Source organism: Cebus imitator, unplaced genomic scaffold (genome assembly GCF_001604975.1).
Source record: "Cebus imitator isolate Cc_AM_T3 unplaced genomic scaffold, Cebus_imitator-1.0 Scaffold731, whole genome shotgun sequence".
Lineage (NCBI taxonomy): Eukaryota > Metazoa > Chordata > Mammalia > Primates > Cebidae > Cebus > Cebus imitator.
In genome coordinates this window covers 200,512-224,277 of record NW_016108046.1, presented here as the reverse complement: position 1 = coordinate 224,277, position 23,766 = coordinate 200,512, and the positions used below count along the sequence as shown (strand labels likewise).

Here is a 23,766-nt window from a genome sequence, read left to right as displayed (position 1 = left end):
AAAAGAGCATTAAATGAAACTGATGTTCTTTTCCCTTATTTCTTGCTTAGTAAAGTGAGAAGCATTTTACTATTCCTCAAAAATAGATTTTTGTACATTTTTTTAACAGTATCTTGAATGCTTTGAGTTTCTTATCTTTTTTATGAGTTTTATTGATATAATTTACATATCATAAAATTTATCAATTTAAAATGTACATTTCACCAAGTCATTTAGATATCACCACCATCAAATTTAGAGCATTATCACCCCCCAAAAAAAACCCATACCCATTACTATACCCATTAACAGTCACTCCTCATATCCCACCAACCCTCTTTTCCCCCAAACCTAGGCATCTACTAGTCTACTTCCTATAGATTTGCCTCTTCTGGGAATTTGACAGAAAGAGAATTATACAATATGTGGCCTTTTATGACTGGCTTCTTTCACTCACATAATGTTTTCAAAGTTCATCCATATTGTGGCATGTGTTAGGTTTCTTTCCTTTTTATATCCAAAAAATGTTCTATTGTGTGATTATACCACATTTTGTTGCTCCATTTGTCAGTTTATATAATTTGAGTTGTTTCTACTTTTTATCTGTTATAAATACTGCTGCTATGAACATTTGTTTATAAGTTTTTGTGCGCACATAGATTTTCATTTCTCTTGGCCATGTTTGTAGTAGAGTTGCTGGGTCATATGGTAACTCTGTGTTTGGCCTTTTGAGAAATTGCCACACCATTTTCCAAAGTGGCTGCATCATTTTACATTCCCACCAGCAGTGTTTAAGAGTTCCAGTTTCCCCACATCCTCATTAATACATGTTATTATCTTTTTGTTTCTGGCATCCCTCATGATAGTGGATGTGGTATTGATTGTGACTCTGATTATAATTTTTCTGATGATTAATGTTGTTGAGCATCTCTTGATGTGTTTAGTGGCTATTTGTATATCTTCTTTAATGAAATGTCTGTTCAGATCCTTTGCTCATTTTAATTGGGTTATGGAGTTTCTTGGGCTTCTTGAATATATACATTAATGCTTTTCATCAAATTTGGAAAGTTTCAGCCATTGCAGTCATCCCTTGGTATCTGCATGGGATTGGATCCAGGACCCCATGTGGATACCAAAATCCATGGACAGTCAAGTCCCTTACGTAAACATTCATATTTGCATATCACCTCTGCACATCTGCCCATATACTTTAAACCATCTCTAGATTGCTTATAATACCTAATACAATGTAAATACTATGTAAATAGTTGTTATAGTATATTTTAAATTTTATATTTATTATTGGTTTTTTTCCTAATATTTTTTATCCATATTGGTTGATTTGACGGATGTAGAACTCATGCATATGGAGGGCTGACTGTATTTCTTTGAATACTTTTTCTGCTCCTTTTCATAATTTTCTCCTGACACTCACTGTATGTATGTTGGTACACTTAATGGTATCTCACACTTTTCTGAGGCTCTGTTCATTTTTCTTCATTCTTTTTTCCCTCTGTTCTTTGTATTGCATACTTTCAATTGATCTATCTTAAAGTTCTCTGATTCTTTTGTTAACTTAGATCTACTGTTGAGCTGCTCTGATGAATTTTTTATTTCAGTTATTGTACTTTTTAACTTCAGAATTTCTATTTGGCTCTTTTGATATGTATAATGTTTTTATTAATGCTGTCTATTTGATAGGATGTTTTCATCTTACCTTCTGTTACTCCTTTAAGTGTGACTGCTTTTAATTCTTCAAACATATTTGTAATAGCTGCTTTGGAATTTTTGTCTATTAAAGCCAACATCCAGGCCCTAACACAGGCAGTTTCCTTTGCTTGCTTTTTAAGTGTATGTCTCATCTTGTTTCTTTGCATTTTTCATTATTTCTTTTTTGAAAACTGGACATTTTAGGTGATATACTGTGGCAACTCTGGATACTCTACCACCACAGCTTGTTTGTTTGTTTGTTTGTTGACATGGCTAGACTGTTTTAGCAAATTATTTCTTCCTCCACCCTGACCTTTTGGCAATATGAAACCTCTGCTGTTGCTCCTCAGGGCCTGTGCAGTCATCCTAGGGTGGCATTGGATTTAGCAGGGCTTTTTTTTATCTCTTTCCATGGCTCCATTGGTATCACTCCTAACTATTAGACTCCACTGACTGTTCACTAATTGCTGTCTTGTTTTGACAATGCTCTGGGGCATAAATTGCTCCAGAATCTGTCCCTACTAAATTGCGCCCTTTCGCAGGGATAGTTTTTACAGCAAGTCTTTGAGATTTATTCAGACTCCAGGAGGATATTCTTACTGTCTTTCTTTGTAGTTCTCTCTGGCAAATTAGCTGGCCTGTAGTTCAGTTGTTGCCCTCCTGGAGTTCCCAGCCTCCTGTTAATTGCTTACTACCAAAATCTCCATTATTTTCAAGAGGCTGGAATTTCTCTACATTCTGAACTTCTCTACGTTCTATTTCAAATAAAGTCAGTTTCTTAGGGAAGAACTTTGGAGCAGTTTGTTCTCATGGACTGCCTCTCCCACTGGGAAAAAAAATCCATGAACTTTTGCCCTGAGCATGGGGACAGTTTCACACTTCTCATTAAGCAGAGTGACCACCTCTGCCCTATGAGCAGGACTCTAGGTAGAGAGGCAGGAGGACCCCCCGTATTCTCAGCTGACCACACCTAGAAGTGGAGCCTCTACCCTGTTGCTGTGGGCTGGGTGAAAAAGAGAGCTGCACCTGTTTGGAACTTAAAGAGTCTTTATTTGGAGCTTCTGTTTCTTTCTCTGTTTCCTTTCCTGCTGGTATTCCCATTATACATGTTACATCTTTTGTAGTTGTCCCCCAGTTCTTAGATATTTTGTTCATTTTATTTTCAGGTTTTTTTCTTTGATTTTCTGTTGTGGATATTTTTATTGTCATATCCTCAAGCTCAGAGATTCGTTCTTCAGCCAAGTCCAGTCTAATGAGCCCATCTAAGGCATTCACTTCACAGTGTTTTTGATATCTATCATTTTTTCAAAATTCCTTCTGAGAATTTCCATTTCCCATGGTAATGAGATGAATGGAAAGAATCTGCTCTTTCCAGTAGAGCCCTTAGTGTTATTAGTCATAGTTTTTTTAATCCCAGCCTGATAATTCCAGCATTCCTACTGTATCTCAATCTGGGTCTGGTACACGTCTCTTCATACTGTGTTTTTCTTACCTTTTAGTATACCTTGTCATTTTTCTGTTGAAAGTTGGTCTTGATGTACTGGGTAAAAGGAACTGCAATAAATAGGCCTTTGGTGATGTGGTGGTGAGGTGCAGAGGGAGCAGAAGTGTTCTGTATCCCAGACTCTCAACTTCACACATGCTTCTCAATCTCCTCTCCTCTCCTGGACAGAATGGCTAGAAGGGACTGGAGTTGGGTATATTCCTTCCTCCAAATCAGTTAGGCATTGATGAAACCCCAGAAGATTAGGCTCTGGTTAAGTAACTTCTCTTAAGGACAGGCCTTGTTAATAATGACAAAGTGCTGTGGCATACTTTAAAATGATTACCGTTTCCCCTTCCCCACTGCTGGACACATTAAGAGATTTTTCTCTGATCTTCACTATCGACCTGATAGAGCTCCTAGAGGTAAAACTCAAATGAGTATGAGGGTCCCAATATGACTGGGTCCCCCTGAAGTTTTTAACTCTCAGACTTGCCTACCCTGAGCCTCTAGCAATTTCTCAATTACAGTTCAGGTTTTCCTACCTTGGTACTGGTTCCCATAAAGATTTCTACTCCAGTAAGTTGGAATTCTTTGTATCTGCCTATCTGTCTCACCAGTTTTGAGGGCAGCAATTTGCCCTGTGACCTCACTTCTCTGTGAGACACCTAAGAGGAGCTGTCGATTTTTCACTGTTCAGCTTCTGACTTATTAGGATGGAGTGATGACTTCCTAGCTCCAGACATGCCAGACCAGAAACTGGGAATGTCCGGTTTAAGTATATGTACATCTCTAATATTCTAAGAGCTCGTGTCTACAAAGAAGAAAAGCTGATATGTATCAGACATAGCATTTAATAAAACTCTGATTTTTTAAAGTAATGCGTTTCAAAGATCTCCAGATTATTTTCCATCCCGTTAATGTGAAATTAAGTGGGATAGAATTATTTGACAGAAACCGGGCGTGGTGGCTCGAACTGTGATCCCACTTAGGAGGCTGAGGCGGAAGGATCACTTGAGCCCAGGAGGTTGAGGCTGCAGTGAGCTATGATTGCACTTCTGTGTTCCAGCCTGGACATCAGAGTGAGACCACATCTCTGAAAAATATAAATTATTTGACGGGTGGCTCATGAGCACTGTGGCTCATGCCAGTAATCCTAATACTTTGGGAGGCCGAAGTGGGTGGATCACCTGAGGTCAGAAGTTCGAGACCAGCCTGATCAACATGGTGAAACCCCATCTCTACTAAAAATACAAAAAATTAGCCAGGTATGCTTATAATCTCAGCTGCTTGGGAGGCTGAAGCAGGAGAATCACTTGAACCTGGGAGGCAAAGTTTGCAGTGAGCTGAGATTGTGCCATTGCACTCTCTAGCCTGGGCAACAAGAGCAAAACTCTGTCTCAGAAAAGAAAAAAAATATTTGACAGATGGCTGTGCACAGTGGCTAAGACTTGTAGTCTCAGTGCTTTCAGAGGCCAAGACAGAAGGGCTTAAGGCCAGGAGTTTGAGACCAGCCTGAACAACATAGTACAACCCTGTCACTACAAAAAAAAAATTTTAATGGGCCAGTTGTGGTGGTACACACCTGTAGTTCTAGCTATTCAGGAGGCTGAGGCAGGAGGATTGCTTGAGCCCAGGAGTTTGAGGTTACAGTGAGCTATGATCATCCTACTTTACTCTAGCCTTGTTTCTTAAAAAATAGAATTAATTTGGAAGCCTCACTCTTAATTAATTTTTTTCTCTGTTTTTAAGAATCAGTTTTCTAGCTCTTCAAAAAACTCTGGTTTGCCTTCTCCCTGCATCTTTAAAACATTAGTTTTTTAGCTTGAACCTGGCTTGAAAATAGTCTCAACTTTGTCTTCCATTTTATGGGTCAGCCTACTATAGTTAGCCTTCTGTCCCATCACTCTATCAGAATTGTTCTGGGTAAGTTTATAAGTAACATTTATGCCGCCAGGTCCAGTCAGTTCTTTTTAAATTTCTTCACATGGCTACTACAGTGCCACCTTTTCCAGAATTTTCTCCCTCACTTGGGGCTACTTCTCAATCTGCTTTCCTGACTTAACTTTGTCTGCCTCTATTTAAGCTCTAGAAATTGGCATTTCTTAGTGTTTAGACCTAGGCCCTGTTTTCCTTCCAAATTCCTTCTGTAATTTCATTCATTCCTGTAACTTTAAATAATCTATAGACCCATTCTCAAATTTATATCTCCAGCTTGGCTCTTTCTTCCTTTTCCCCTCTGGGGGATTTTTCTATAGGCCAGAAAAGTGTGTCTCAAAGGATTGAAAATGTCACCGGACACAGTGGCTCATGCCTGTAATCCCAGCACTTTTGGAGGTGGAGCAGGCAGATCGCTTGAACTCAAAGTTTAAGACGAGCCTGGGCAACATGGTGATACCCCATCATCTCCACCAAAAAAAAAACATTAGCTGAGTGTGCTAGTATGTGCATGTGGTCCCAGCTACTCAAGGGGCTAAGATGGGAGGATCACCTCAGCCACGGAGTCAGTGCTGCAGTGAGCCATGATCATACCACTGCACTCCAGCCTGGGTGACACAGTGAGACCCTGTCTCCAAAAAAAAAAAAAAAATGAAAGAAAATACAAAAAATTAATGGTGGTGAGATTTTAAGTGACCTGTATTTTCTTCTTTATTTGACTTTCTGTAGATTTTCTACAGGACTTTGAAATTTACAGTGTTCTTAAATATTTAACCCCATTTTGATACTCTCAACAACCAACCTTGAGCTCCTTGAGTCCAAGTATCCACTCAAAACTGGATTTCCAGTGACTGGAAGTCACCCCGCCATGCCAGGTGTCTTGTGCTATCTTTGTGCTGAACCATCCCATCCCATTTGAAGCAGAACATTTAAACCTTTGTATATTTCCCTGTGCTCTGGCTAATAATAGGCAGTTATTTATAGTGTCAGTTTTGATCTTATAGGTGGATTTGACATGGAAGTGAAAGGTTGGGGTGGAGAAGATGTTCATCTTTATCGAAAATATTTACATGGTGACCTCATTGTGATTCGGACTCCAGTTCCTGGTCTTTTCCACCTCTGGCATGAAAAGCGCTGTGCTGATGAGCTGACCCCCGAGCAGTACCGCATGTGCATCCAGTCTAAAGCCATGAATGAGGCCTCTCACTCCCACCTGGGAATGCTGGTCTTCAGGGAGGAAATAGAGACACATCTTCATAAACAGGCATACAGGACAAACAGCGAAGCTGTTGGTTGAAATCATAATTAATGTGTTACCGAGTGAACCACAAACCAGCACTATTTATTTAGCCTTAATTCCACTTCTGAATGCAGTGCCTCTTTTGGAGAAGACATGTTTATTTTTCATGTTGTTTCTGACATTACTTTAGCAGTTCAACTTGATGTGGGAAGAAAAAAACAAATGTTTCAACACAAAGTCTCTGTTTTGTGAGAATACTGCACTATGGAATAATTGACAAATTGAAATCTGGTATTTGTCCCAAAAGTTGTTTTGAGTTAGTTCTACCTGATGCCCATGTTCTGGTTGCATTTGGGATTGCATGGTTGGATCTGATTGGATCTGGGTGGAAAGGATGGAATGTGCCGGGCTGCTGGTGGGTGGAGAACACATTCTTACAGAGGAGATGGAGTGTTATGGGCATAGTGTGTGGACAGGTGTCTTCACTTGCCCACCCCTAAGTCAGCCTGCTTGATTTAATAGCTCGAAGAATCCTTTTCCACTGAAGTAGAGGATAATAACTGACACATCCTCAATCAAAAGAAAGGTAGAAATAAAAACTCCTTAACTTAGGTTGCTTTGCCCCTTAAAAGTCTTTTTAAGCAAATGGGTAATAGTAGAAAGTAGGTTAGAATCTATGGCTTGATTAAAAATACAATGTTATTACATTATCATAAGACAGAAAATTATATATAATTTGAACATGATGATATTACATTATCATCATGTTCAAGATTAGTAGTCAGAGTTGCTGTAGAGTATTTTGAACAAACTGAATAACATGGAAACATTTTTAACAGAACATTTAATTATGCTGGAGTACAGGATCCTAGGTGTGTCTGGGAACATTAGTTTATATGCGCCAGCTACATCAGGATCTTCCCATGATGGTTCAGAATAGATAAACATAGCATGGTTTTGTTTGTTTTTGCTTTCGATTTTCTCCTTTGGCATGGAACCATATGTATTTACTATCCTTTTTTCTAATATATTAATATATGCTACATTTGTATTTGCATTACTGTAATACTTTGAGTTGAAAAGAGTTTCATTGAGGGGAGGAAAAGCAAATGGTATAAAACAAAATCACTCTGATTTGAGAAAAGGGAGGAAGGGGGAAGATAGTCTGAATGGAAATCTGAAATGTGGAATGTTTTAGAGAAATGTATCACTTGCATATATAATGTTTTAATTGAGTGAGGTATAAGTTAATGAGACAAAGTGAAGAAGAAATTATATTCAGATAGGAATGCACTACATTATTTGTCACACATGGATCTGTTACCATGAGGTCAATTCCTAGCATGCATAAATTTTTTAACCTTCGGCTTTTAAAAGAGACCTGTGTTGAATCCTATTAGTACATAAACCCCTGAAAATTCACTGAAGAAAAATCATTACTCTTTTTCTCAGTAAATCATATCATCTGAAATATTACAAATTTCAAATTTCTAGGTGCTATTAATTCAGTATTATAATAACTCACCTAATTATTCTTACAAGTTTTAAGGTGTGGTAGTGTGTAGGAATTTTTTAAAAGATGTGTGAAATGTTCTCTGCAAAACAATTCAGGCCACTGTCTCCTTTTATATATTAATACAATTATTTATTATAAAGACCAGTGAATTATATTTAAAGTGAGAGAACTTAATTATTTGCAAAGGTAAGTTACAGCTTGTTTTTTGAGAGAATCAAATGAGTTTACTTTTGCTCCTGTTGTTTTTAAACTAGCTTTTAAAGATGAAAGCTAAGCAATGGAAATGTTACTATGTTTTTGACATTTATTAAATGGTACCAATAAAGTATTTTATTAACAAAAGTTATATGAAAATGTGATAAATTAATTTATTTCTATTGTAAAATATAAAGACAGAAAATTACATATAACATGTAATTGTGTACTTAAAAAATAAAGCAAACACCAGTCCAGCAGCTGCTCAGATTAAAATACAGGGCATTGCCAGGGACAGGCCCCTGTGTCCCTTCTTAATCACCTGCACTCACCCTTTCCATAACAGTCACACTCTGATTTTTGTGATAGTTTTTACTTGTTTTCTTCATAGTTTTCCCAGTTATGTGTCTCCCAGTAGACTATTTTGCCTGGTTTTGAATTTATATACATTATTATTTCATTATGTATTCTCTTTCATTCAGTGTTTTTGAGGTTCACTCATGTTATTCTCAAAATTAGTTTATTATTGAATAGTATTCCAGTTGTACTAGGGAGGGGAAAAACTCCTTCCCATTTTCTTAGGGTCCCAGCTGGGCTTGAAGGTTAAATTGGCATAGGATAGATTAACAAGAAAAAAACATATAAATTTATGTAATACAAATTTTATGTGGTACAGGAGCCCTCATAAAGAAAAACCAAAAGAAGTAGAGTCAGTTACTTACATACTGAATTGGACATAGACTAGTTAACTGTGAAAATGTGACTATATTATATGGGTATGGGAAGCTTAAAAAAATAGTTATTCTAACAAGGTTCATACAATATTCTCCTGGTCTCAAACTTCTCATCATTGAACATAAGGATATTTGTTGCCTTTCCTTCTAGTATAGAGAGTGTCTTTCACAATGGAATCCATCTCCTGCTCTTAAGAAACAGCACAAAGGTCACTCACCTTTTTGCCCCTGCTGTTTTTCACGTCTTCAATTTAAATAGTATGGCACAATGGCATATTTTAACCGCTTCAATATGAATGTACTACTATACTTATTCTACTGTTAGTACTTTGGTTGTTTCCAGGTTGTTTTTATATTCTCTTGTTGGTAACTGTTTGGGTTGTGTATAGATTTTTGTGGTTTGCTTTTGCTGTTACAAGCATGTTGTTGTGAACATCACTGTATATCTCTTGTAAGTGTGCCAGAATTTCTCCAGAAGTAAAAATGCTGAGCCATCAATTGTGTGCATGTTTAACTTTCCAGAGTGGACCACCTTCTGGCCCTGGGTGAGTTCATTATGCATCCTTGACAGTACTTAATTTTGTCGGGCTTATTCTTGCCAGTTTAGTGGGCTGTAGGCATGAACTGTAGTTATGATTTATCTCCAATCTTTTTGTCCATTTTTACCAGTTCATAGGGATTCTTTACATATTCTGGATACCAATTCTTGTTGGTTTAATGTTTGCAGATATCTTCTCTCATTAAGACCCAATGGGGTTTGTCTTTTCCCAATTTTGATGGTACTTTTCGAGGAATAAAAATTAACTTTATTGTGACTAATCTTTTTTCCTTATGATTTCTACTTCAATAGAATTTATTTTTTAGAGCAGTTTTAGGTTCACAGAAAAATTGAACAGAAGGTATGTGGAGTTTCCTTAGACACCCCCTGTCCACACACATGCACAGTTTTTTTCCGCTATCTACATCTGCCATGACAGTATACATTTGATACAACCAGTGAACCCACATTAACACAAAATAATCACCTAAAGTCCATAGTTTACATTAGGGTTCGCTCTTGGTTTTGTATATGCTATGGGTTTAGACAAATGTATAATGTTACAGTATGATACAGAACAGTCTCAATGCCCCAAAAATCCTCTAGGCTGACTACTCATCTCTCTCTGCCCTCTAACCCCTAGCAACCACTGATGTTTTCACTGTTTCCATAGTTTTGCTTTTTCCAGAATGTCATATAGTTGGAATCATACAGTATGTAGCCTTTTCAGATGGGCTTCTTGGACTTAGTAATATGAATTTAAGCTTCTTCCATGCTTTTTTATGGCTTGAGAGCTCATTTCTTTTAAGTATTGAATAATATTTCATTGTCTGGATATAACCAAAGTTTACCCAATCACCTATTGAAGGGGATCTTGGTTGCTTCCAAATTTTGGTAATTATGAATAAAACTGCAATAAACATCTTTGTGCAGGTTTTTGTGTGGACACGTTTTCAACCTTTGAACGAATAACAAGGAACACAATTGCTGGATCATATGGTAGGAGAATGTTTAGCTTAGCTTTGTAGGAAGCTGCCAAACTATCTTCCAGTGTGACTGTACCATTTTGCATTCCCACCAGAAGTGAATGAGATGAATTGAGGTAATAGATTTTCTCAAGTGCCGTTGCATTATGGGACAAATTCCAGTCAGTCATGTGTTATTTTTATTTTATATTGGTGGATTTGGTTTGCATACATATACACACAGGTATTCACATTTACATATCTCATACGTATTCGTGTTGGGGGTGTGGTTATGTATATACTTCAGGTGTTTTTAATCTGTGTTCATGAATGAGATTGCCTATAACTTCCTTTCTCTTCCTTGTTGGGCATTTTTGTTTGTTTGTTTGTTGTTTTAATTGACAGGATCTTGCTCTGTCTCAAAGGCTGGAGTGCAGTGGGGTAGTCATGGCTCTCACTACAGCCTCAACCTCCCGGGCTTAAGTGATCCTCCCACCTCAGCCTCCCAAGTAGCTGGGACCACAGGCAGACCCCACTGCACCTAACTCATTTTTTTTGTTGTTGCTTTTGTGTGTGTGTAGATACAGGGTTTTGGTTTGTTGTCCAGGCTGGTCTTCAGTGATCTTCCTGCCTTAGCCTCTGAAAGTGCAGAGATTACAGGCGTGAGCCACCATTGCTGGCCTTCATTGGGCTTTTCTGTTGAGCTTATACTAGCTTATAAACTAAGTTATAGGTGTTCCTTCTTACTCTGTTTCTAGAAAATTTTTGTAAAACTGGAATTAATTTCTTCCTAGAATATTTGGAACTGCCTGGAAGAACTGCCTGAAAGCCACTTGGGCATGAACTTTTCTATCTGGGAAGATTTTTGATCAGTTCAATTTATTTAATAATTATAGAACTATTCAGACTTTCTATTTTTTCTAGAGTAAGCTTTCATTGAGTTATTTTGGGTAAACTGTACTTTTCTAGAAATTTATACTGATAAATTTGAAAGTTCAGATGAAATCAATATCCTATTTTCTGTGTGATACATATAAGATTTATAGTAATATCCTTTTTTCTCATTCCTGATATTATTTATGCTTTCCATTTTTTCTTGATCAGCTTCGCCAGGAGCAGACAGGTAAGGTTAACCTTACCAGCCATGTTTGAGAGAGCAGTTGCTTTACATCCTCCCCAACACAGTATTTCCAGTGTTTTGAATTTAAACTTTTTAATTGTAATTTCTAATGGGGATGTACAGTTCTTATTTTCATCTTAGTTTATAATCGGAATGATATCCAAGTACCTTCTCATATGCTTATTGGCCATTTGGTTATCTTCTTTTGTGAAATGCCTGTTGAAGTTTTTCTGCTTCCTTTTAAAAAAAATTAGTTTGATTTTTTTTTTTAAGTTGATTTGTGGGAGTTACTTCTGTATTCTGAAGTTGAGTCGTTTGTCAGATTTACATATTACACATTCCTTCTCCTAGCAACAGTTCTCTTTCACTGTGTTAATGGTATCTGTCAGTAAACAGAAATTCTTAATTTCAATAAAAACCAGTTTTCTTTTGTGACTAGTGATTTTGGTGTCCAATTTAAGAAACGTTTCCTACTCCAGGATTTTTTAAATTCTTTTTTGGACACTTCATTGCATTGCCTTTCATATTTAGGTTTGTGGTGCATCTGGAAATCGCTCTGTACATGGGTTTCAGTAAGAGTCAAGATCCATCCTTTAGGCTTTCTTTTAGGGAAGGTCTGTGGATAGCAAACTCCATTTAGTTTGTCTATAAACATCTTTATTATCTCTCATTTAATAAATAGTTCTAAAAAGTAGAAAATTCTAAATTGGCCATTATTCTTTTTTTTTTTTTTTTTTTTTTNTTTAGCACATTGAAGTGACTATTCCACTGTCTCCTGGCTTCAGTTATATCTGCTGTGAATGATCAGCATTAACAGCCGTCATTCTTTGAAAGCAGTCTATTCTCTCCTTCTCTGTTGTTTGTCACTATGATACATCTTTTTGTGGGTTTGTTTTTTTCTGGTCCTGCTTGAGATTCTTAGGACTTCTTGGATTATTACTCTGAAAAATTCTCAGCTGTTGGATTTTTAAAAATGATTTCTGCCTCATTCTCTCTTTGCTTCTCTAACTCTGATAACATGTTAAAACCGTTGTATCCTCCATGTCTCAACCTGTTTCTTGTTTTCCAGTGCTTTATTCTCTTTGTGTTAGATTCTGGTAATTTCTTCAGACTTATGATCAGATTTGGAAAAGAACCAAATAGAGCATCTAGAAATGAAAACTACAATAATTGAATTTTTAAAATCCAACAGATGGGTTGAACAAAATTAGACACAGTTGAGAGATTTTTTTTTTAAAACTGGAATATAGGTCAGAACGTTTGTTTCTATTGGATGCTTAGGGGCAGTACCAGTTCAGGGCCAGTTCAGAGAATTCTCAGCCTAAAGTTTGTGTTGGACCTGTGTTGATTTGTGCTACAAAATTTTGTGAAGCTCACTGACTCATTGTTAACAATTACCAGGGTAAAATTTCCCTGCCTTCATTCAGTGCTGAGGTTCAAATCAGGCAGCTTTCCTTAGCTCCCTCTGTGGGGTTTGGGTGGAGCACCTTATTTCAAGCTCTTGCTGCACTGAGAGGTGTCTCTTTGGGATGCCAGCTTTATGGGCTGGGATCTCCTATTTGATTCTTCATCTTCAGGCAGGCCCTGTACGTTTTTCTCTACCTCTCAGAACTTGAAAACAGAAGCTCATTGTCCTTGCCCTCAGGGCAAAGCAGGCTCCAGAGCTTCCCTGACTTCTCTGGCTCCCTGCCTTTACTTGGAATTTTAAATTTTGTACAACTTTATCTGTTTTTTTCAGTGGGCACACACTTAATCTCTCACACTGCCAGAAATGGACAGGTGCACAGTTTACTTTCTTACACTCTTCCCTGCAATGTTCCTGAAGCATTTGGCACTGCCACTGCACAGCTGCAGCTGAGCGTCTGCACCTGAGCATCCTGGTGCTGTGGGGTAGATGCTTGCCGGGTATTCGGCAGCCCCTCACCTTCCTCACAGTATCCTGGCTTCCTTCTTGGGAATAAAGATTGAAATTGTGTTAACATGTTCAGTTGATCTAAACTGGCCTGCAGATAGGTTGTAAGTTTTCCCTGTAGAAGTTCTGAATCCAAATTCGTGGGAATTCTTTCCCATTTATATTTTTGTGTCGGTTGGATTGAACAGTGACTGTGGTGAATGCTAATATGCTTCGTATTGACGAGGACCTCAGGTGTTCCTTTGAGAAGGGGACTTAGAAGCCTTTGCTTCACTTTTCCCAAAGGTGCTATGACCTTTTGCAGAAGTGCTGTTTGGCATCCCCAGCACCAGGGCCAGTCCACAGCGAGCACCAACTGTGCTGACAATGAACCAGGCATCTGCTCTGTCTGCTACCACAGCCCTGCGAGGGAGGCCCGATCAGATGAGAACATGGAGGCTGTAGTAAGGTAAACAGCTTGTCCAAGCTTCTCTAGCTGGGGGCTGGAGACCAGCACTCATTCCAGGTGCCCCAGCTCCTTGCTCCCGCCCTGCTGCCTTGAGCCTCCCTGAGGAGCAGGGCCTGTGTTCTCATACGGGCATGATAGTTGTGTGTCACAAGCAATATGTGTTACATAAGTCTCCATGATTTAGTACAGATCCTTAGATTATCATTCTGCCACACTGACATCCATTTGTTCCTGAAACGTGTTTGAGGGGTGACATTCAGCTATCACACAGGGATGTGCTGGTCACAAGGCACACAGACAGTCACCCGCCGAGTGCATCCCACACATGCTGTGCAGCTCAGGGCGTGGACTAGGCCCCCGCCATGTTCCCAATTCAGCAGGTGTGTGGTGGGGCCTAAGAATAACCATTCAGGCAGGTTCCCAGGGACCCACACTTGAGAGCCACCGCCCTGGAGGAACTGCCCATGGTGGAGGATGGCCCACCCAGCTCCAGGTTGTATCCAAGGCCAGAGCAAATTATGTGCTCCCCTTTCTTCAGCTGAAGCAGGTGAACACTTCCAAAAATGACCTCCATCAGGAAATTAGGGATGCCATTTGATTTAAAGATGTAAAAAATGTCAAAGCTCAAGTGTCATCTCCATGTCCCCATTTGCTGCACAGACACTGAGCACCTGTCCTGCACTCCCCACTGCATGGGGTGGCAAAGCCCTGGAGCCCAGCTTCTGTCCAACACAGGGCCCCCTGGCTGTCCAAATTCACATTCCAAATCCAGCCCCTCGGTCACACTGGCCACATCCCAGTGCATAGGACCCACATGTGGTTGGTGGCTGCTGTACTGGACAGCACAGATACAGGACATTTCTTCACCCCAGAAAGGTTTCTCTTGGGTGGCGCTCACCTCATGGGAATGATGACACTGAATATATTGTGAAAAATGAGCTGAGTTAGCCCTGGGGTGCAGTCCCCACCCAGCCTGGGCCTGAGAACCAAGGGAATGGGCAGGTTGGAGAAGCAGAGAGGGGGAGTACCACATTCCGTCCTGGAGCCTTAGTTCTTTTCCTTCAATTCCTGAGCTCCTGTGTGCCCCCCAGTGCCCCTCTTCTCTGGTGCACTTGAGTGTAACTCAGTGACACCAGAAGTGGCCCCTCCAGACCTGTGTTCTGCAGGCTGCCCTGCAGGATCGCGTCCAGGGACTTCTCAACCTCCCCTGCCTCTCAGAGGCCATCTGACTCCTCCCACAGTAACACAGCCCATACAGCCTGGCTTAACTAGGTATCCCAAACTCATGTGACCATGCAATACAGCAACCAGTGACATCTTTTTGGAGTTCACATTGAGGAAAGTAGGACTAAACGTGTCTCCTATAGCTTTTTTCGAGTCTTGCCTTATTCAGTGGAAAGCCCTTTGTCAGAAAGTATTCTCAACTGGAGACAAAAGGCCCTTGCCCAGTCCCTCCTGGGAAGGCTGTAGCAGGCCTGGCAGCCTTGTCCTTCTCTCTGCCCTAGGGATCCCACGTCTCCTGCCAGCAGCAGGGCCGCACACACACCAGGCAAGGGAGGGGAGTGACATGTTCTTTTATTGAAGCAAGTATGTCCAGTCACACCAAAACTGACATCCTACATTATGGTACAGCTTCATACTCCAGAGTTCATTTCAAATACCAAAACATCAAATCAGGATATGTTATCAAATTGGAAAAATAAAGTGGCAGACATAGACGCTGTTTCAAGTAGGTACTAGAACTGATCATCTGTGAAGTGCACGTGGATGTGTACAGAAACCATTCTAAGGCTGTATTCCAAATATATATTCTCAAGTTTTAAGCCTTTCTCATCTCAAAGACATAAGCAAAGCAATATGTACTATCAATATACAATCTGTACTAGCTAGAACCTTGGAAAGTGCAAACACACTGTGACAATACAGTGGAACTATTCCTTCTCCACCCAGGGCCAGAGGCATGGGCAGCGGGCCCAGGGCCGCCTCCTCCCCAGGCCTAGCCTCTCCCAGTGTCCTCAGGCTCTCCCAGGAGCCTTGGGAATTGAGACCTGGACCGTCCTCACCCAGGCTCCTGCGGAAGCTGGGAATGCAGAGGGACGAGGGTGTGGAGTTCCTGCGAAGGAGATGGTCCGAGTGGATGGACTGCCCGTTTTCTGAGGGACAGCTGTCCCGCACCATGGTAAGTAAGGCCCAGGGCTCACACCAGGAAGTCAGACGTGGAAAAATGGAGTGTGCTCCTCCAGCTGGGTGTGGAAAACTCCTCCCAGCATTGGGCAGTTTTATCTGAATGGGCTCCAACAGTATGGCCTGGCAAATTTTCTGTGTTTCCGACTCCAGTTAGGGGCGCTGCCCACTCAGGTGGGAGGAGGGCTATTGGCTGCCCTCCCCTCTGTAGGTGGGTTTCAAGACTAGCTCTAAATGTCACCACTCTGCAGTCACCCGTGTATTTTTCTTCATCACAGCTCAGTGTGTCTTTCAGTTGCAGACCAGAAAACTGACAACTCCATGTTTCCCTCCCTTACCTTATTTTAGATTTCCTCCTTTCTAAAATGTAATTGAAGAATGATTTGCTGAACACATTGTCACAGAAAATATGCTGCCAGGTGCCCCCTGCCCCTCCCTGACCCCACAAATCCCTGAAAGGAAAATGAAAATGTAAACTTTGGATAGCCCGTACTCAAAGGCTCGCTTCCAGAAGCGTGCAGATGCAACCTCCCAGCCACCAGCCCTCCTGCAGAGCCTCGTGGCCCAAGCTCCTGAGGGCAGGTGCCCAGGTTGAGTGAGGCTCACTGCAGCCCGAACCATGGAGCAGGAAGACCAGACCCCAGTACCCTCTAAGGCACTAACCCCGACGTCAGAGACACTGGCTGGAAAGGCGTCCTAGCAGGCAGGGCTCATGTTGGTTTTGGTTGGGTTTTTTAAAATATTTTTTTCATAAGATGTTAATAATCAAAAGTAGAAAATAAAAATCTACATTTCATTAGAATAAGATGTTATCATGGATGCCATCTCCCATGATACTCTCCCGTACCCCTCCCCAAAGCAGGGCCCTGCCCTGTTATTTAAAATAAACAAAAAAACTTTGTAAGTGCCAAAGGTTGATGCGTGAAATAATTACCATTTTTTCTCATAAAAGTTATATACAAAATGGACCCCAACCAGTGAGGCCTCCTCGTCTCAACCCACATCAGTCAAGATTTAAACCCGGTTAGTACACGTGCTTCCTCTGGCGTCGCAGGCTGCATCCGCCTCAGGCTCTGTTGAGGAGGGTGGTCCTAGAAGGGGACAGGACAGGCAGCACGGCGGCCGGAGCACAGCGGTCTGAGTCCAAACCATCCTCAGCCTCCCACCAAGCATGCCCGGCAGCCCTGCACCAGGGACGCAATAGTGCCCAGGCCCGCTTTCTAGGAGGGTGACCCTCATGCCCATGCTGAGTCCTCCCTCTTCCTCACAGACTCCTGTGTCCCTGGTGCATCCTACCTGAGGGTCTTCCAGCTGTCCTTTTCCATGTGGTTCTCGGGACCCTCACTTTCAAAGGAGGCAACGAAGAGAGCTGAGAAACAAGAAAGTCCCTCAGAGCCTGTGTCCCCATGCAGTGTCTGCCTGCACCCAGCTGTCCCTTCAGGGGTGCAGCCCAGAACAAGGGGACAGTGACCTCTGGCTGGGCTCTGACAGTTTGCTGTGCAGGCTCTCAGGCTGCCTGTTGGGAACTCTAGGAAGGTTCCTCATGTTGCAGCACCTGCCCTAACCCCATGTCACCCTCTCCAATGGCCACTGGAAACTACACCTCTTGTCCTTACCCTCTGTCCATGCCACGACCCACCCTCATGCGCACTCATCCCTGCTAGCAGAGGCAGCCCTGTGTGGCATGGAGCAGCCAGCAAGCCACCTCCCAGGGCAACCTCAAAGGGCACAGGGCCTGGACAGTGAGTCAGGTGGGGAGGAAGGCATGCTGCATTGGGAGGCAGCCCTCACCTTCCTCGCTGTAGATGGGTGCCGTGAGCAGATAACTCTGAATCTTCTTGTCCTTCTCGAAGGGACACTCTACCTGTGTCCATGTCATAAACTCATGGATCTGTCTGGATATCTCCCAAAATTTCTGAAGGAACAAAACCATCTGATGTTCATCTGTTACTTTAAGCTCCAAACCCTCAGTCAGGGCAGGGGACACAGGTTGTGGCCTCTGTCTCCTGCTCATTTCACTGGTCCCAGCGAGATGGGACAGTGGTCCTGCTGGCTGAGTCCGTGGCCATGGTGGCACATCGTGCAGCCTCAGAGCCGGGGGTGTCCTCCAAGGCCACTCTGTCCAGCCCTCCACCTGGGCCATCAGGCCAGCAGCAGGGTCTGTGCCTCTATGTGTGGGGACCAAAAGAGGGCCCCACTGATGACTTCAGCCTGAGGCTCAGTCTGGTGTCATCAGTGCAGGCAACCCATCCACACCCAGCTCAGCAGCGCCTGCCAGAATGTGTCGTGATGTCCCTTCTCTGGGACCTTCAGAGGGATCCCAGCTCCTGCCCACCCCTCACCTGTGTGAGGTGGGCATCTGGCAGCCCAGAGCCCCCTAAACCTGCCCTGCCACCTATGTCCTGCCCTCCCGTCCTCACTAGGTGCCCTCAGGCCCACCAGGCAGGCTCTTCACTTCCATCTGGGATTCTCTGCCGCCTCCTCCCTGCTAAAGTCCCTTCCTGCCTAAAGCACTCCTGACCCCTCATCCCACAGGGGTGTACAGGACTGTCTCACTGGTGGGTCCAGGCTGGAACCACAGTCCTGGATAAATACAATTCCCTGTGACTCCAAGCTCTGCAACCAGGCCATCCACCCAAAAGTACAGGGGGGCTCACTTCACACCTTGCAGTAAAATAACACCCCCAATCCACCTGAGGCTTTCAGTCTTGAAGGCCCTTGTGAACCTCAGGCAGGGCTCAGGAAATCCACAGACCTTGACCAAAGGCCACAGCCTGGCAGCTCCAGTAGCTCAGTTTCTGCTTCCCCTGCCCTGTGCTGGGACCCCATGGAGCTAAGCTCACCTTAAAGTTAATGTGCCCATTGGGCAGGTGGTTGGTGTGGATTTTGTGCAGGAAGTAGATGTCCTTAACGAAGAGGTTGAACACAGGGATGACGATCTTCTCACGGCTGCTGTTGGCCATCTGGGACCTCTGCGTGGCCCCCTGCAGGGCTGTGCGGTAGTTGCAGAAGTTGCTGGACGGGTCCATGTGATGCTGTGGGCACAGGCAGGACCTGGTAAGCATTGCAGCCCCATGCCCCTCCGACCTGCTCAGGACACCCATCTGCAGGGCAGAAGGCAGTGGACAGGAAAGGCACCTGGCCCCTGGGCAGCCCCGGTGTTAGCGCGGGGGAGAGGACGCCCACCTGGCTAAGCCCTGCAGCCAGGGCTTCTGAGTTCAGTTCCTGGCGTCCTCTGGAAAGCCATGAAGAAGTGTCGCTGCCCTGCCTGCCAGGCCTGACCCTCGCCCTTCTTCCTTCAAGACTTCCCTTTGCTCCTCTACTTAGATCTACACCTCTTAGAACTGACTAGCTCCACAAGACACATGCTTTGCAAAAATTGACTCTGTGATCACACACATCTGAGGAAGGCTGCAGGTAACCCTATCTGCCAGCTTCTGGGCCATCTAGACCAGCCAGGACCCAGAGACCAGACACTGACCAAGGAAAAGGTGTTGTTTTCCAAATCAACCCCACTCTTGTCAAACTCTTGCTTAACCACTCTCCACTCTAAAACTCGCCTTACACAATGCCAGTTCTGCCTGAAGTAATGGAGGATGCCTTAAGTCCCTGCTGCTGGAGGATGGACACACCAGGCCAGCTCAGCCAGCACTGTAGGTGCTGGCCCCAGGGAGAGGAGGGCAGCCCCCACCCCCACTGTCAGGGCCCCCTTCAGCCTCTTGCAGGATGAGGTGGGTGCAGCTCGCAGCTGTGACAGGGGCTCAGGTGACTACCTCCAAGACATCAAACTTGGCTGTCTTGACCTTGGACCAGGTTTTCTTCAGCCTCGCCACAGGACTGAGGTTCATGCCAGCTGCAGAGAACAGCGGGTAGGGTCAGGGCCAGGAGGCAGGCCATGCAACAGCCCTGCCCTGGGTGCCTAGTCACTCACAGATGATGGCCATCATGGAGTTGAAGTTCCCGATGTTGAAGCACTCCCGAGCCACATCAATGAAGAACTCCAACATCCGGGTCCGGTGCTTCTTCTTCACCACCTGGAAGGTGGCAGGTGACCTCAGCATGGCAATGCCAGTGGAGAGCAGGAGCTGGGGCCACCAGGCAGAGGAACGGAGGGGCAGGGAGGACCTTGGGACTTAGCTTCCAGCCACCATGGGCTGGTCCAGGTCCACAGCTGCATCTAGGAGGCCCAGACACGTGCCCGGCCTATACTCAGGCTCCTCAGCCATCAAAGGGAGGGTACCGTCTGCCCCAGGGGGCTGTGCGGGCCAGCAAAGCTCCCCATGGGTGAGAAAAATGGTGCTGGGCACAGGGGGAACACTCCATGGACGGGGTGTCTGTTGTCATTGAAAGAATCACTGTATGTCAGGGTTGGGGGACCACTAAGGCCCTGCCAATGCAACAGGGACTTTGTGCTTTTACTCTTAAAATTCCATCACCTAACTTCTGGGGCAGGATCAGGGCCTCACTGGGTGTGGGCGTGGCAGCCACCCCGCCATGTCTGCTATGGGCACTTACCCGGCACACTTCAGTGGCCACCAGCATGCTCAGGCAGTTGAACCAGTTGTCGTAGGCCTCCAGGCTATAGGTCTTGGTCAGGTCCCCTCGGCACTGGGAAAGACACAGCAGGTCATAGGGGGCCTAGAGGACCCTGACTGGAAAACTCAGTCCCCACAGCTGGCCCTGGTCCCCAGCCATGGCTTGGCCTGCCCTGCAGCAGTGCTGGTCATGCCTGCCGGCTCCTCGCTGACCAGTGCAGGGCTGGCAGGCCAGACTGGCTCCCCAGCCAGAGTCTGTGCCCTCTCCCAGCACCAGCATGGCCATCTAAGGCCTCTTGGAGCAGGTGCCAGGAGGGCCAGTGCCATGTCCATCGGGGCTCACGGCCCAGCACTCCGGAGGCGCTCAGGGCATACTGAGTGAGGCCCATACCCACCCTGCATGGAGCGCAGGTGCCTGGGAAACAGGGCTGGCAGGGGCGCTGGAGTGTGCTGCAGGCCTTGGTCCACTCACCCTGTGGTTGTCCAAGGAGTCCATGTGGCTGACAATCTGCATCAAGTCCTCAGGGTGAATGCTGCTGACCCTGTCCTGGGGTGGGAGACAGCAAAGGGAAGGTGACAAGCCTCCCCTGGAGGAGAACGGACAGTGCTGCATAGAAGTGGGGACAGGGACAGGAGGGCCTGCCCAGGATACAGGCCCTTCACCTCTTCCCAGGTCAGTCCTCCATCCTGGGGCCACTGTGGTCCCTACTGCAGGATGACACTGCCCCAGCTCCTCCCATTCACACAGCACTGCTGTGCTCTTGAGGACGTGAGTGCCAGGCACAGAGGTGCTTGCCACTCAGACAGACACACACCCGGCATGAAGCATAGTGGTCAGGGCTGGCAAGCGGGCTTCCGATGGCTCAGTGTGACTAGCAGGGACCTGCAGCGCTGTGCTGAAAGAGGCATTGTGGTCCCTCAGCCCCCACCCCCCAGGTAGGGCACGAGGCAGCACTAACCAGCTCAATGTGAGTCAGCTGCTGGGCCAGCACCAGGGGGTCACAGCACACACCCAGGATGTCCTTCTGGGCAGCAGGTGGCTTGGTCTTGAGGATGGGCCCCTTGTCTACAGCCGATGGCCGGAGCTTCTCTCGCAGTTCCTGGAGCTGGCTCCGGGCAGCCAGGGACAGCAGCAGGCTCTGGGTCATCTGGGCAATGGCCTTCTTCACTGTGCCATTCTCCTGTGGGGTCGAGGGCAATAAGGGTGCCAGCATGGGCTGGCAGCAAGGCCACCACCACTATCTTGTTTCCAGGAACGTGCTTGACCAACATGAGCCTACAGCCCCTATCTAAGCCTGAGCCTTCAGGCCTTCAAGGACAAAGTGGGGCACAGTGTGGGCTCCTCTGGGGACTGCTGGGTGAGGGGGTCTCAGTGGGCTGTCCTGCTGCAGGACAAGGCTAAGGGCAGAGACAGGCTAAGGGCTGAGCTTCTGGGTCTAAAAAGCTCTTGACTAAAAAGCTCTTCTCTGACTTTTTTAGAGGCAGCCCACTGAGCTGCTTCCTGTAGCAGGAGGGGCCCAAAGAACAGTTCAGGCATGGGAAAGGCTTCTGCCAAAGCCAGGTGCCTCCACCCCCTGGTAGGGGGTGTCCTGGGGTCTCTGGCTCCTCCTGGAGCACTCTAGGTGAACAGGAGCTGCTAAGCACAACGAATGCACAAGGAATGCTTGCACTCTGGAGGCCCAGTTGGCCCCAACATCTCCAGTTCCCTCTCCACCAAAGGCAAGGGTAAGGACATTTGAAAAATGGGAGGCCAATTTAAAGCCTTATCCCCACCTCCTCCTCACTAATCCAGGACAGGGAGCGCCTTACAAACTCTCAATAGGTTCCCACTCCAGGGACAAGGACAGGAAGGGCCAGGAGAGGGTCAAGGCAATGATCACCAGGCCTGAAACCAGGCCACAAGGTCCCTGCATGCAGTATCATGGGTGACCCTGGTCCACTGCTGGCCAGCTAAGCTGTCATCTTGGGGAAGGGAGGTTGAATGGGGCCACCCAGCAACCCTCCTGAGGGAGTAACATGAATGGGGACCACATACAGAGCCCCCACCTTCCCGAGGGCAGACCCCTGCACACACCCAAGGACCATGGCCAGGGCCCAGGGGGCACTCACCTCGTCGCACTGGGTGACACGGTGTGTGATAGCTTTCAGCTCGGCCATGGCCTTCTCATCCTGGAAATCATAGGGGAAGGCCTCCGTCCACTCCTTCAGGAGCTGCACAATCTTGGCTGAGAAGGACTTCAGCTTGGCCTGGGGCAGCAGGGCATACAGAGTGAGGCCCCACAAGCCAGAGTGGGGGACAAGATGGCAAATAGTGCAAGCGCCCCACACCCCCAGGACCCCCACCACACCCCGGGCCTGTGCTGGACACAGTCCCCAGCTGCGTGCCACCTGCGGTTTGACCAAACCTGAACAGCAGACTCCTGTTTGGTTCCTTCCCTGTAAATCGGCTTTCTTTTTCACTTAAATAAATTATATTCTACCCTATATCTAAGGTGACACAAAAAACTAGTTCCATTTGCTATAAGTTACCTATAAAAAGAATACAGTAAAAAAAAAAAAAACCCAAGCCAAGCCATCCAGTCAGAGGAGAGCTCCCGTCTGCCCCCTGCGGTTGAGAGCAGGGCAGCTGTGCTCGAAAGGGTGTGACCCCGAGGGGAGGCGACGTGCCCCCGCGCCCCAGTCCACAGGCACGCACGACCCCACTCAGCACAGGGCCCAGGGCATGGGGACCAGCCCTCTTGGCCAAGATGACTCCGATCCTCTCGGAAGCTGCCCACGCGGCCTCTGCCCCTGGGGAGGGAGAACTGTGCCAGACGCTCGGGAGCCGCACCCCCACCCTCCAACCCCCAAGAACGTCCCACGGGCCAACCACCTCCTGCGTACCCCAAGGCTCCACGCCAGCCTACCTAGCCCGCTGGACCCTGCCCCAGGGCCCCTGTACCACCCAGCCCGCAGCCTCGCAGCTTTCTTTGCCCTTGCCGCACCGCCTCCAAACCAGGGGATTCCGCCCATGCTCCCAGCCCACCCCCCCCACCACGCCCCTCACCCAGAACCAACACACTGCCCCATCCCAGACCTCACCCCAGCCCGGCGTGGCGCCACGCCCCAACTCAGACCCGCCCCCATGCCCTAGCCAAGCCACGCCCCAACCCTAGCCCTGACCTTGCCGCCCCGGCCCCAGCCAGACCACGCCCAACCCTAGCCCGGACCCTGACCCCTGACCCCGCCAGGCCACGCCCCAACCCCAGCCCTGACCCCGCCCCCCGGCC

At 45.8% G+C, this 23,766-nt stretch overlaps 2 protein-coding genes across 6 annotated transcripts in view; one reads left to right on the top strand and one right to left on the bottom strand.

Moving 5' to 3' along the window:
- CSGALNACT2 (chondroitin sulfate N-acetylgalactosaminyltransferase 2) overlaps nucleotides 1-8,220 on the top strand; it is a 44,492-nt gene extending 36,272 nt beyond the window's left edge. For 3 of the 4 annotated variants that reach the window (XM_017519233.2, XM_037735138.1, XM_017519236.2), the window contains one exon: nucleotides 6,115-8,220. In XM_017519233.2, the coding sequence (XP_017374722.1) occupies nucleotides 6,115-6,407 (293 nt within the window). In that variant the 3' untranslated portion in view covers nucleotides 6,408-8,220. The remainder of the gene's footprint in view (nucleotides 1-6,114) is intronic. The other variant, XM_017519234.2, reaches the window with a different exon arrangement.
- A 7,113-nt stretch (nucleotides 8,221-15,333) lies between these two features.
- RASGEF1A (RasGEF domain family member 1A) overlaps nucleotides 15,334-23,766 on the bottom strand; it is a 68,358-nt gene continuing 59,925 nt past the window's right edge. For both annotated transcript variants that reach the window (XM_017519232.2, XM_017519231.2), the window contains exons 4-13: nucleotides 22,607-22,744; nucleotides 21,457-21,678; nucleotides 20,970-21,044; nucleotides 20,478-20,570; nucleotides 19,894-19,996; nucleotides 19,736-19,815; nucleotides 18,806-18,997; nucleotides 17,754-17,877; nucleotides 17,259-17,331; nucleotides 15,334-17,053 (exon numbers count right to left, since the gene is read on the bottom strand). In XM_017519232.2, the coding sequence (XP_017374721.1) occupies nucleotides 17,029-17,053; nucleotides 17,259-17,331; nucleotides 17,754-17,877; nucleotides 18,806-18,997; nucleotides 19,736-19,815; nucleotides 19,894-19,996; nucleotides 20,478-20,570; nucleotides 20,970-21,044; nucleotides 21,457-21,678; nucleotides 22,607-22,744 (1,125 nt within the window). In that variant the 3' untranslated portion in view covers nucleotides 15,334-17,028. The remainder of the gene's footprint in view (nucleotides 17,054-17,258; nucleotides 17,332-17,753; nucleotides 17,878-18,805; nucleotides 18,998-19,735; nucleotides 19,816-19,893; nucleotides 19,997-20,477; nucleotides 20,571-20,969; nucleotides 21,045-21,456; nucleotides 21,679-22,606; nucleotides 22,745-23,766) is intronic.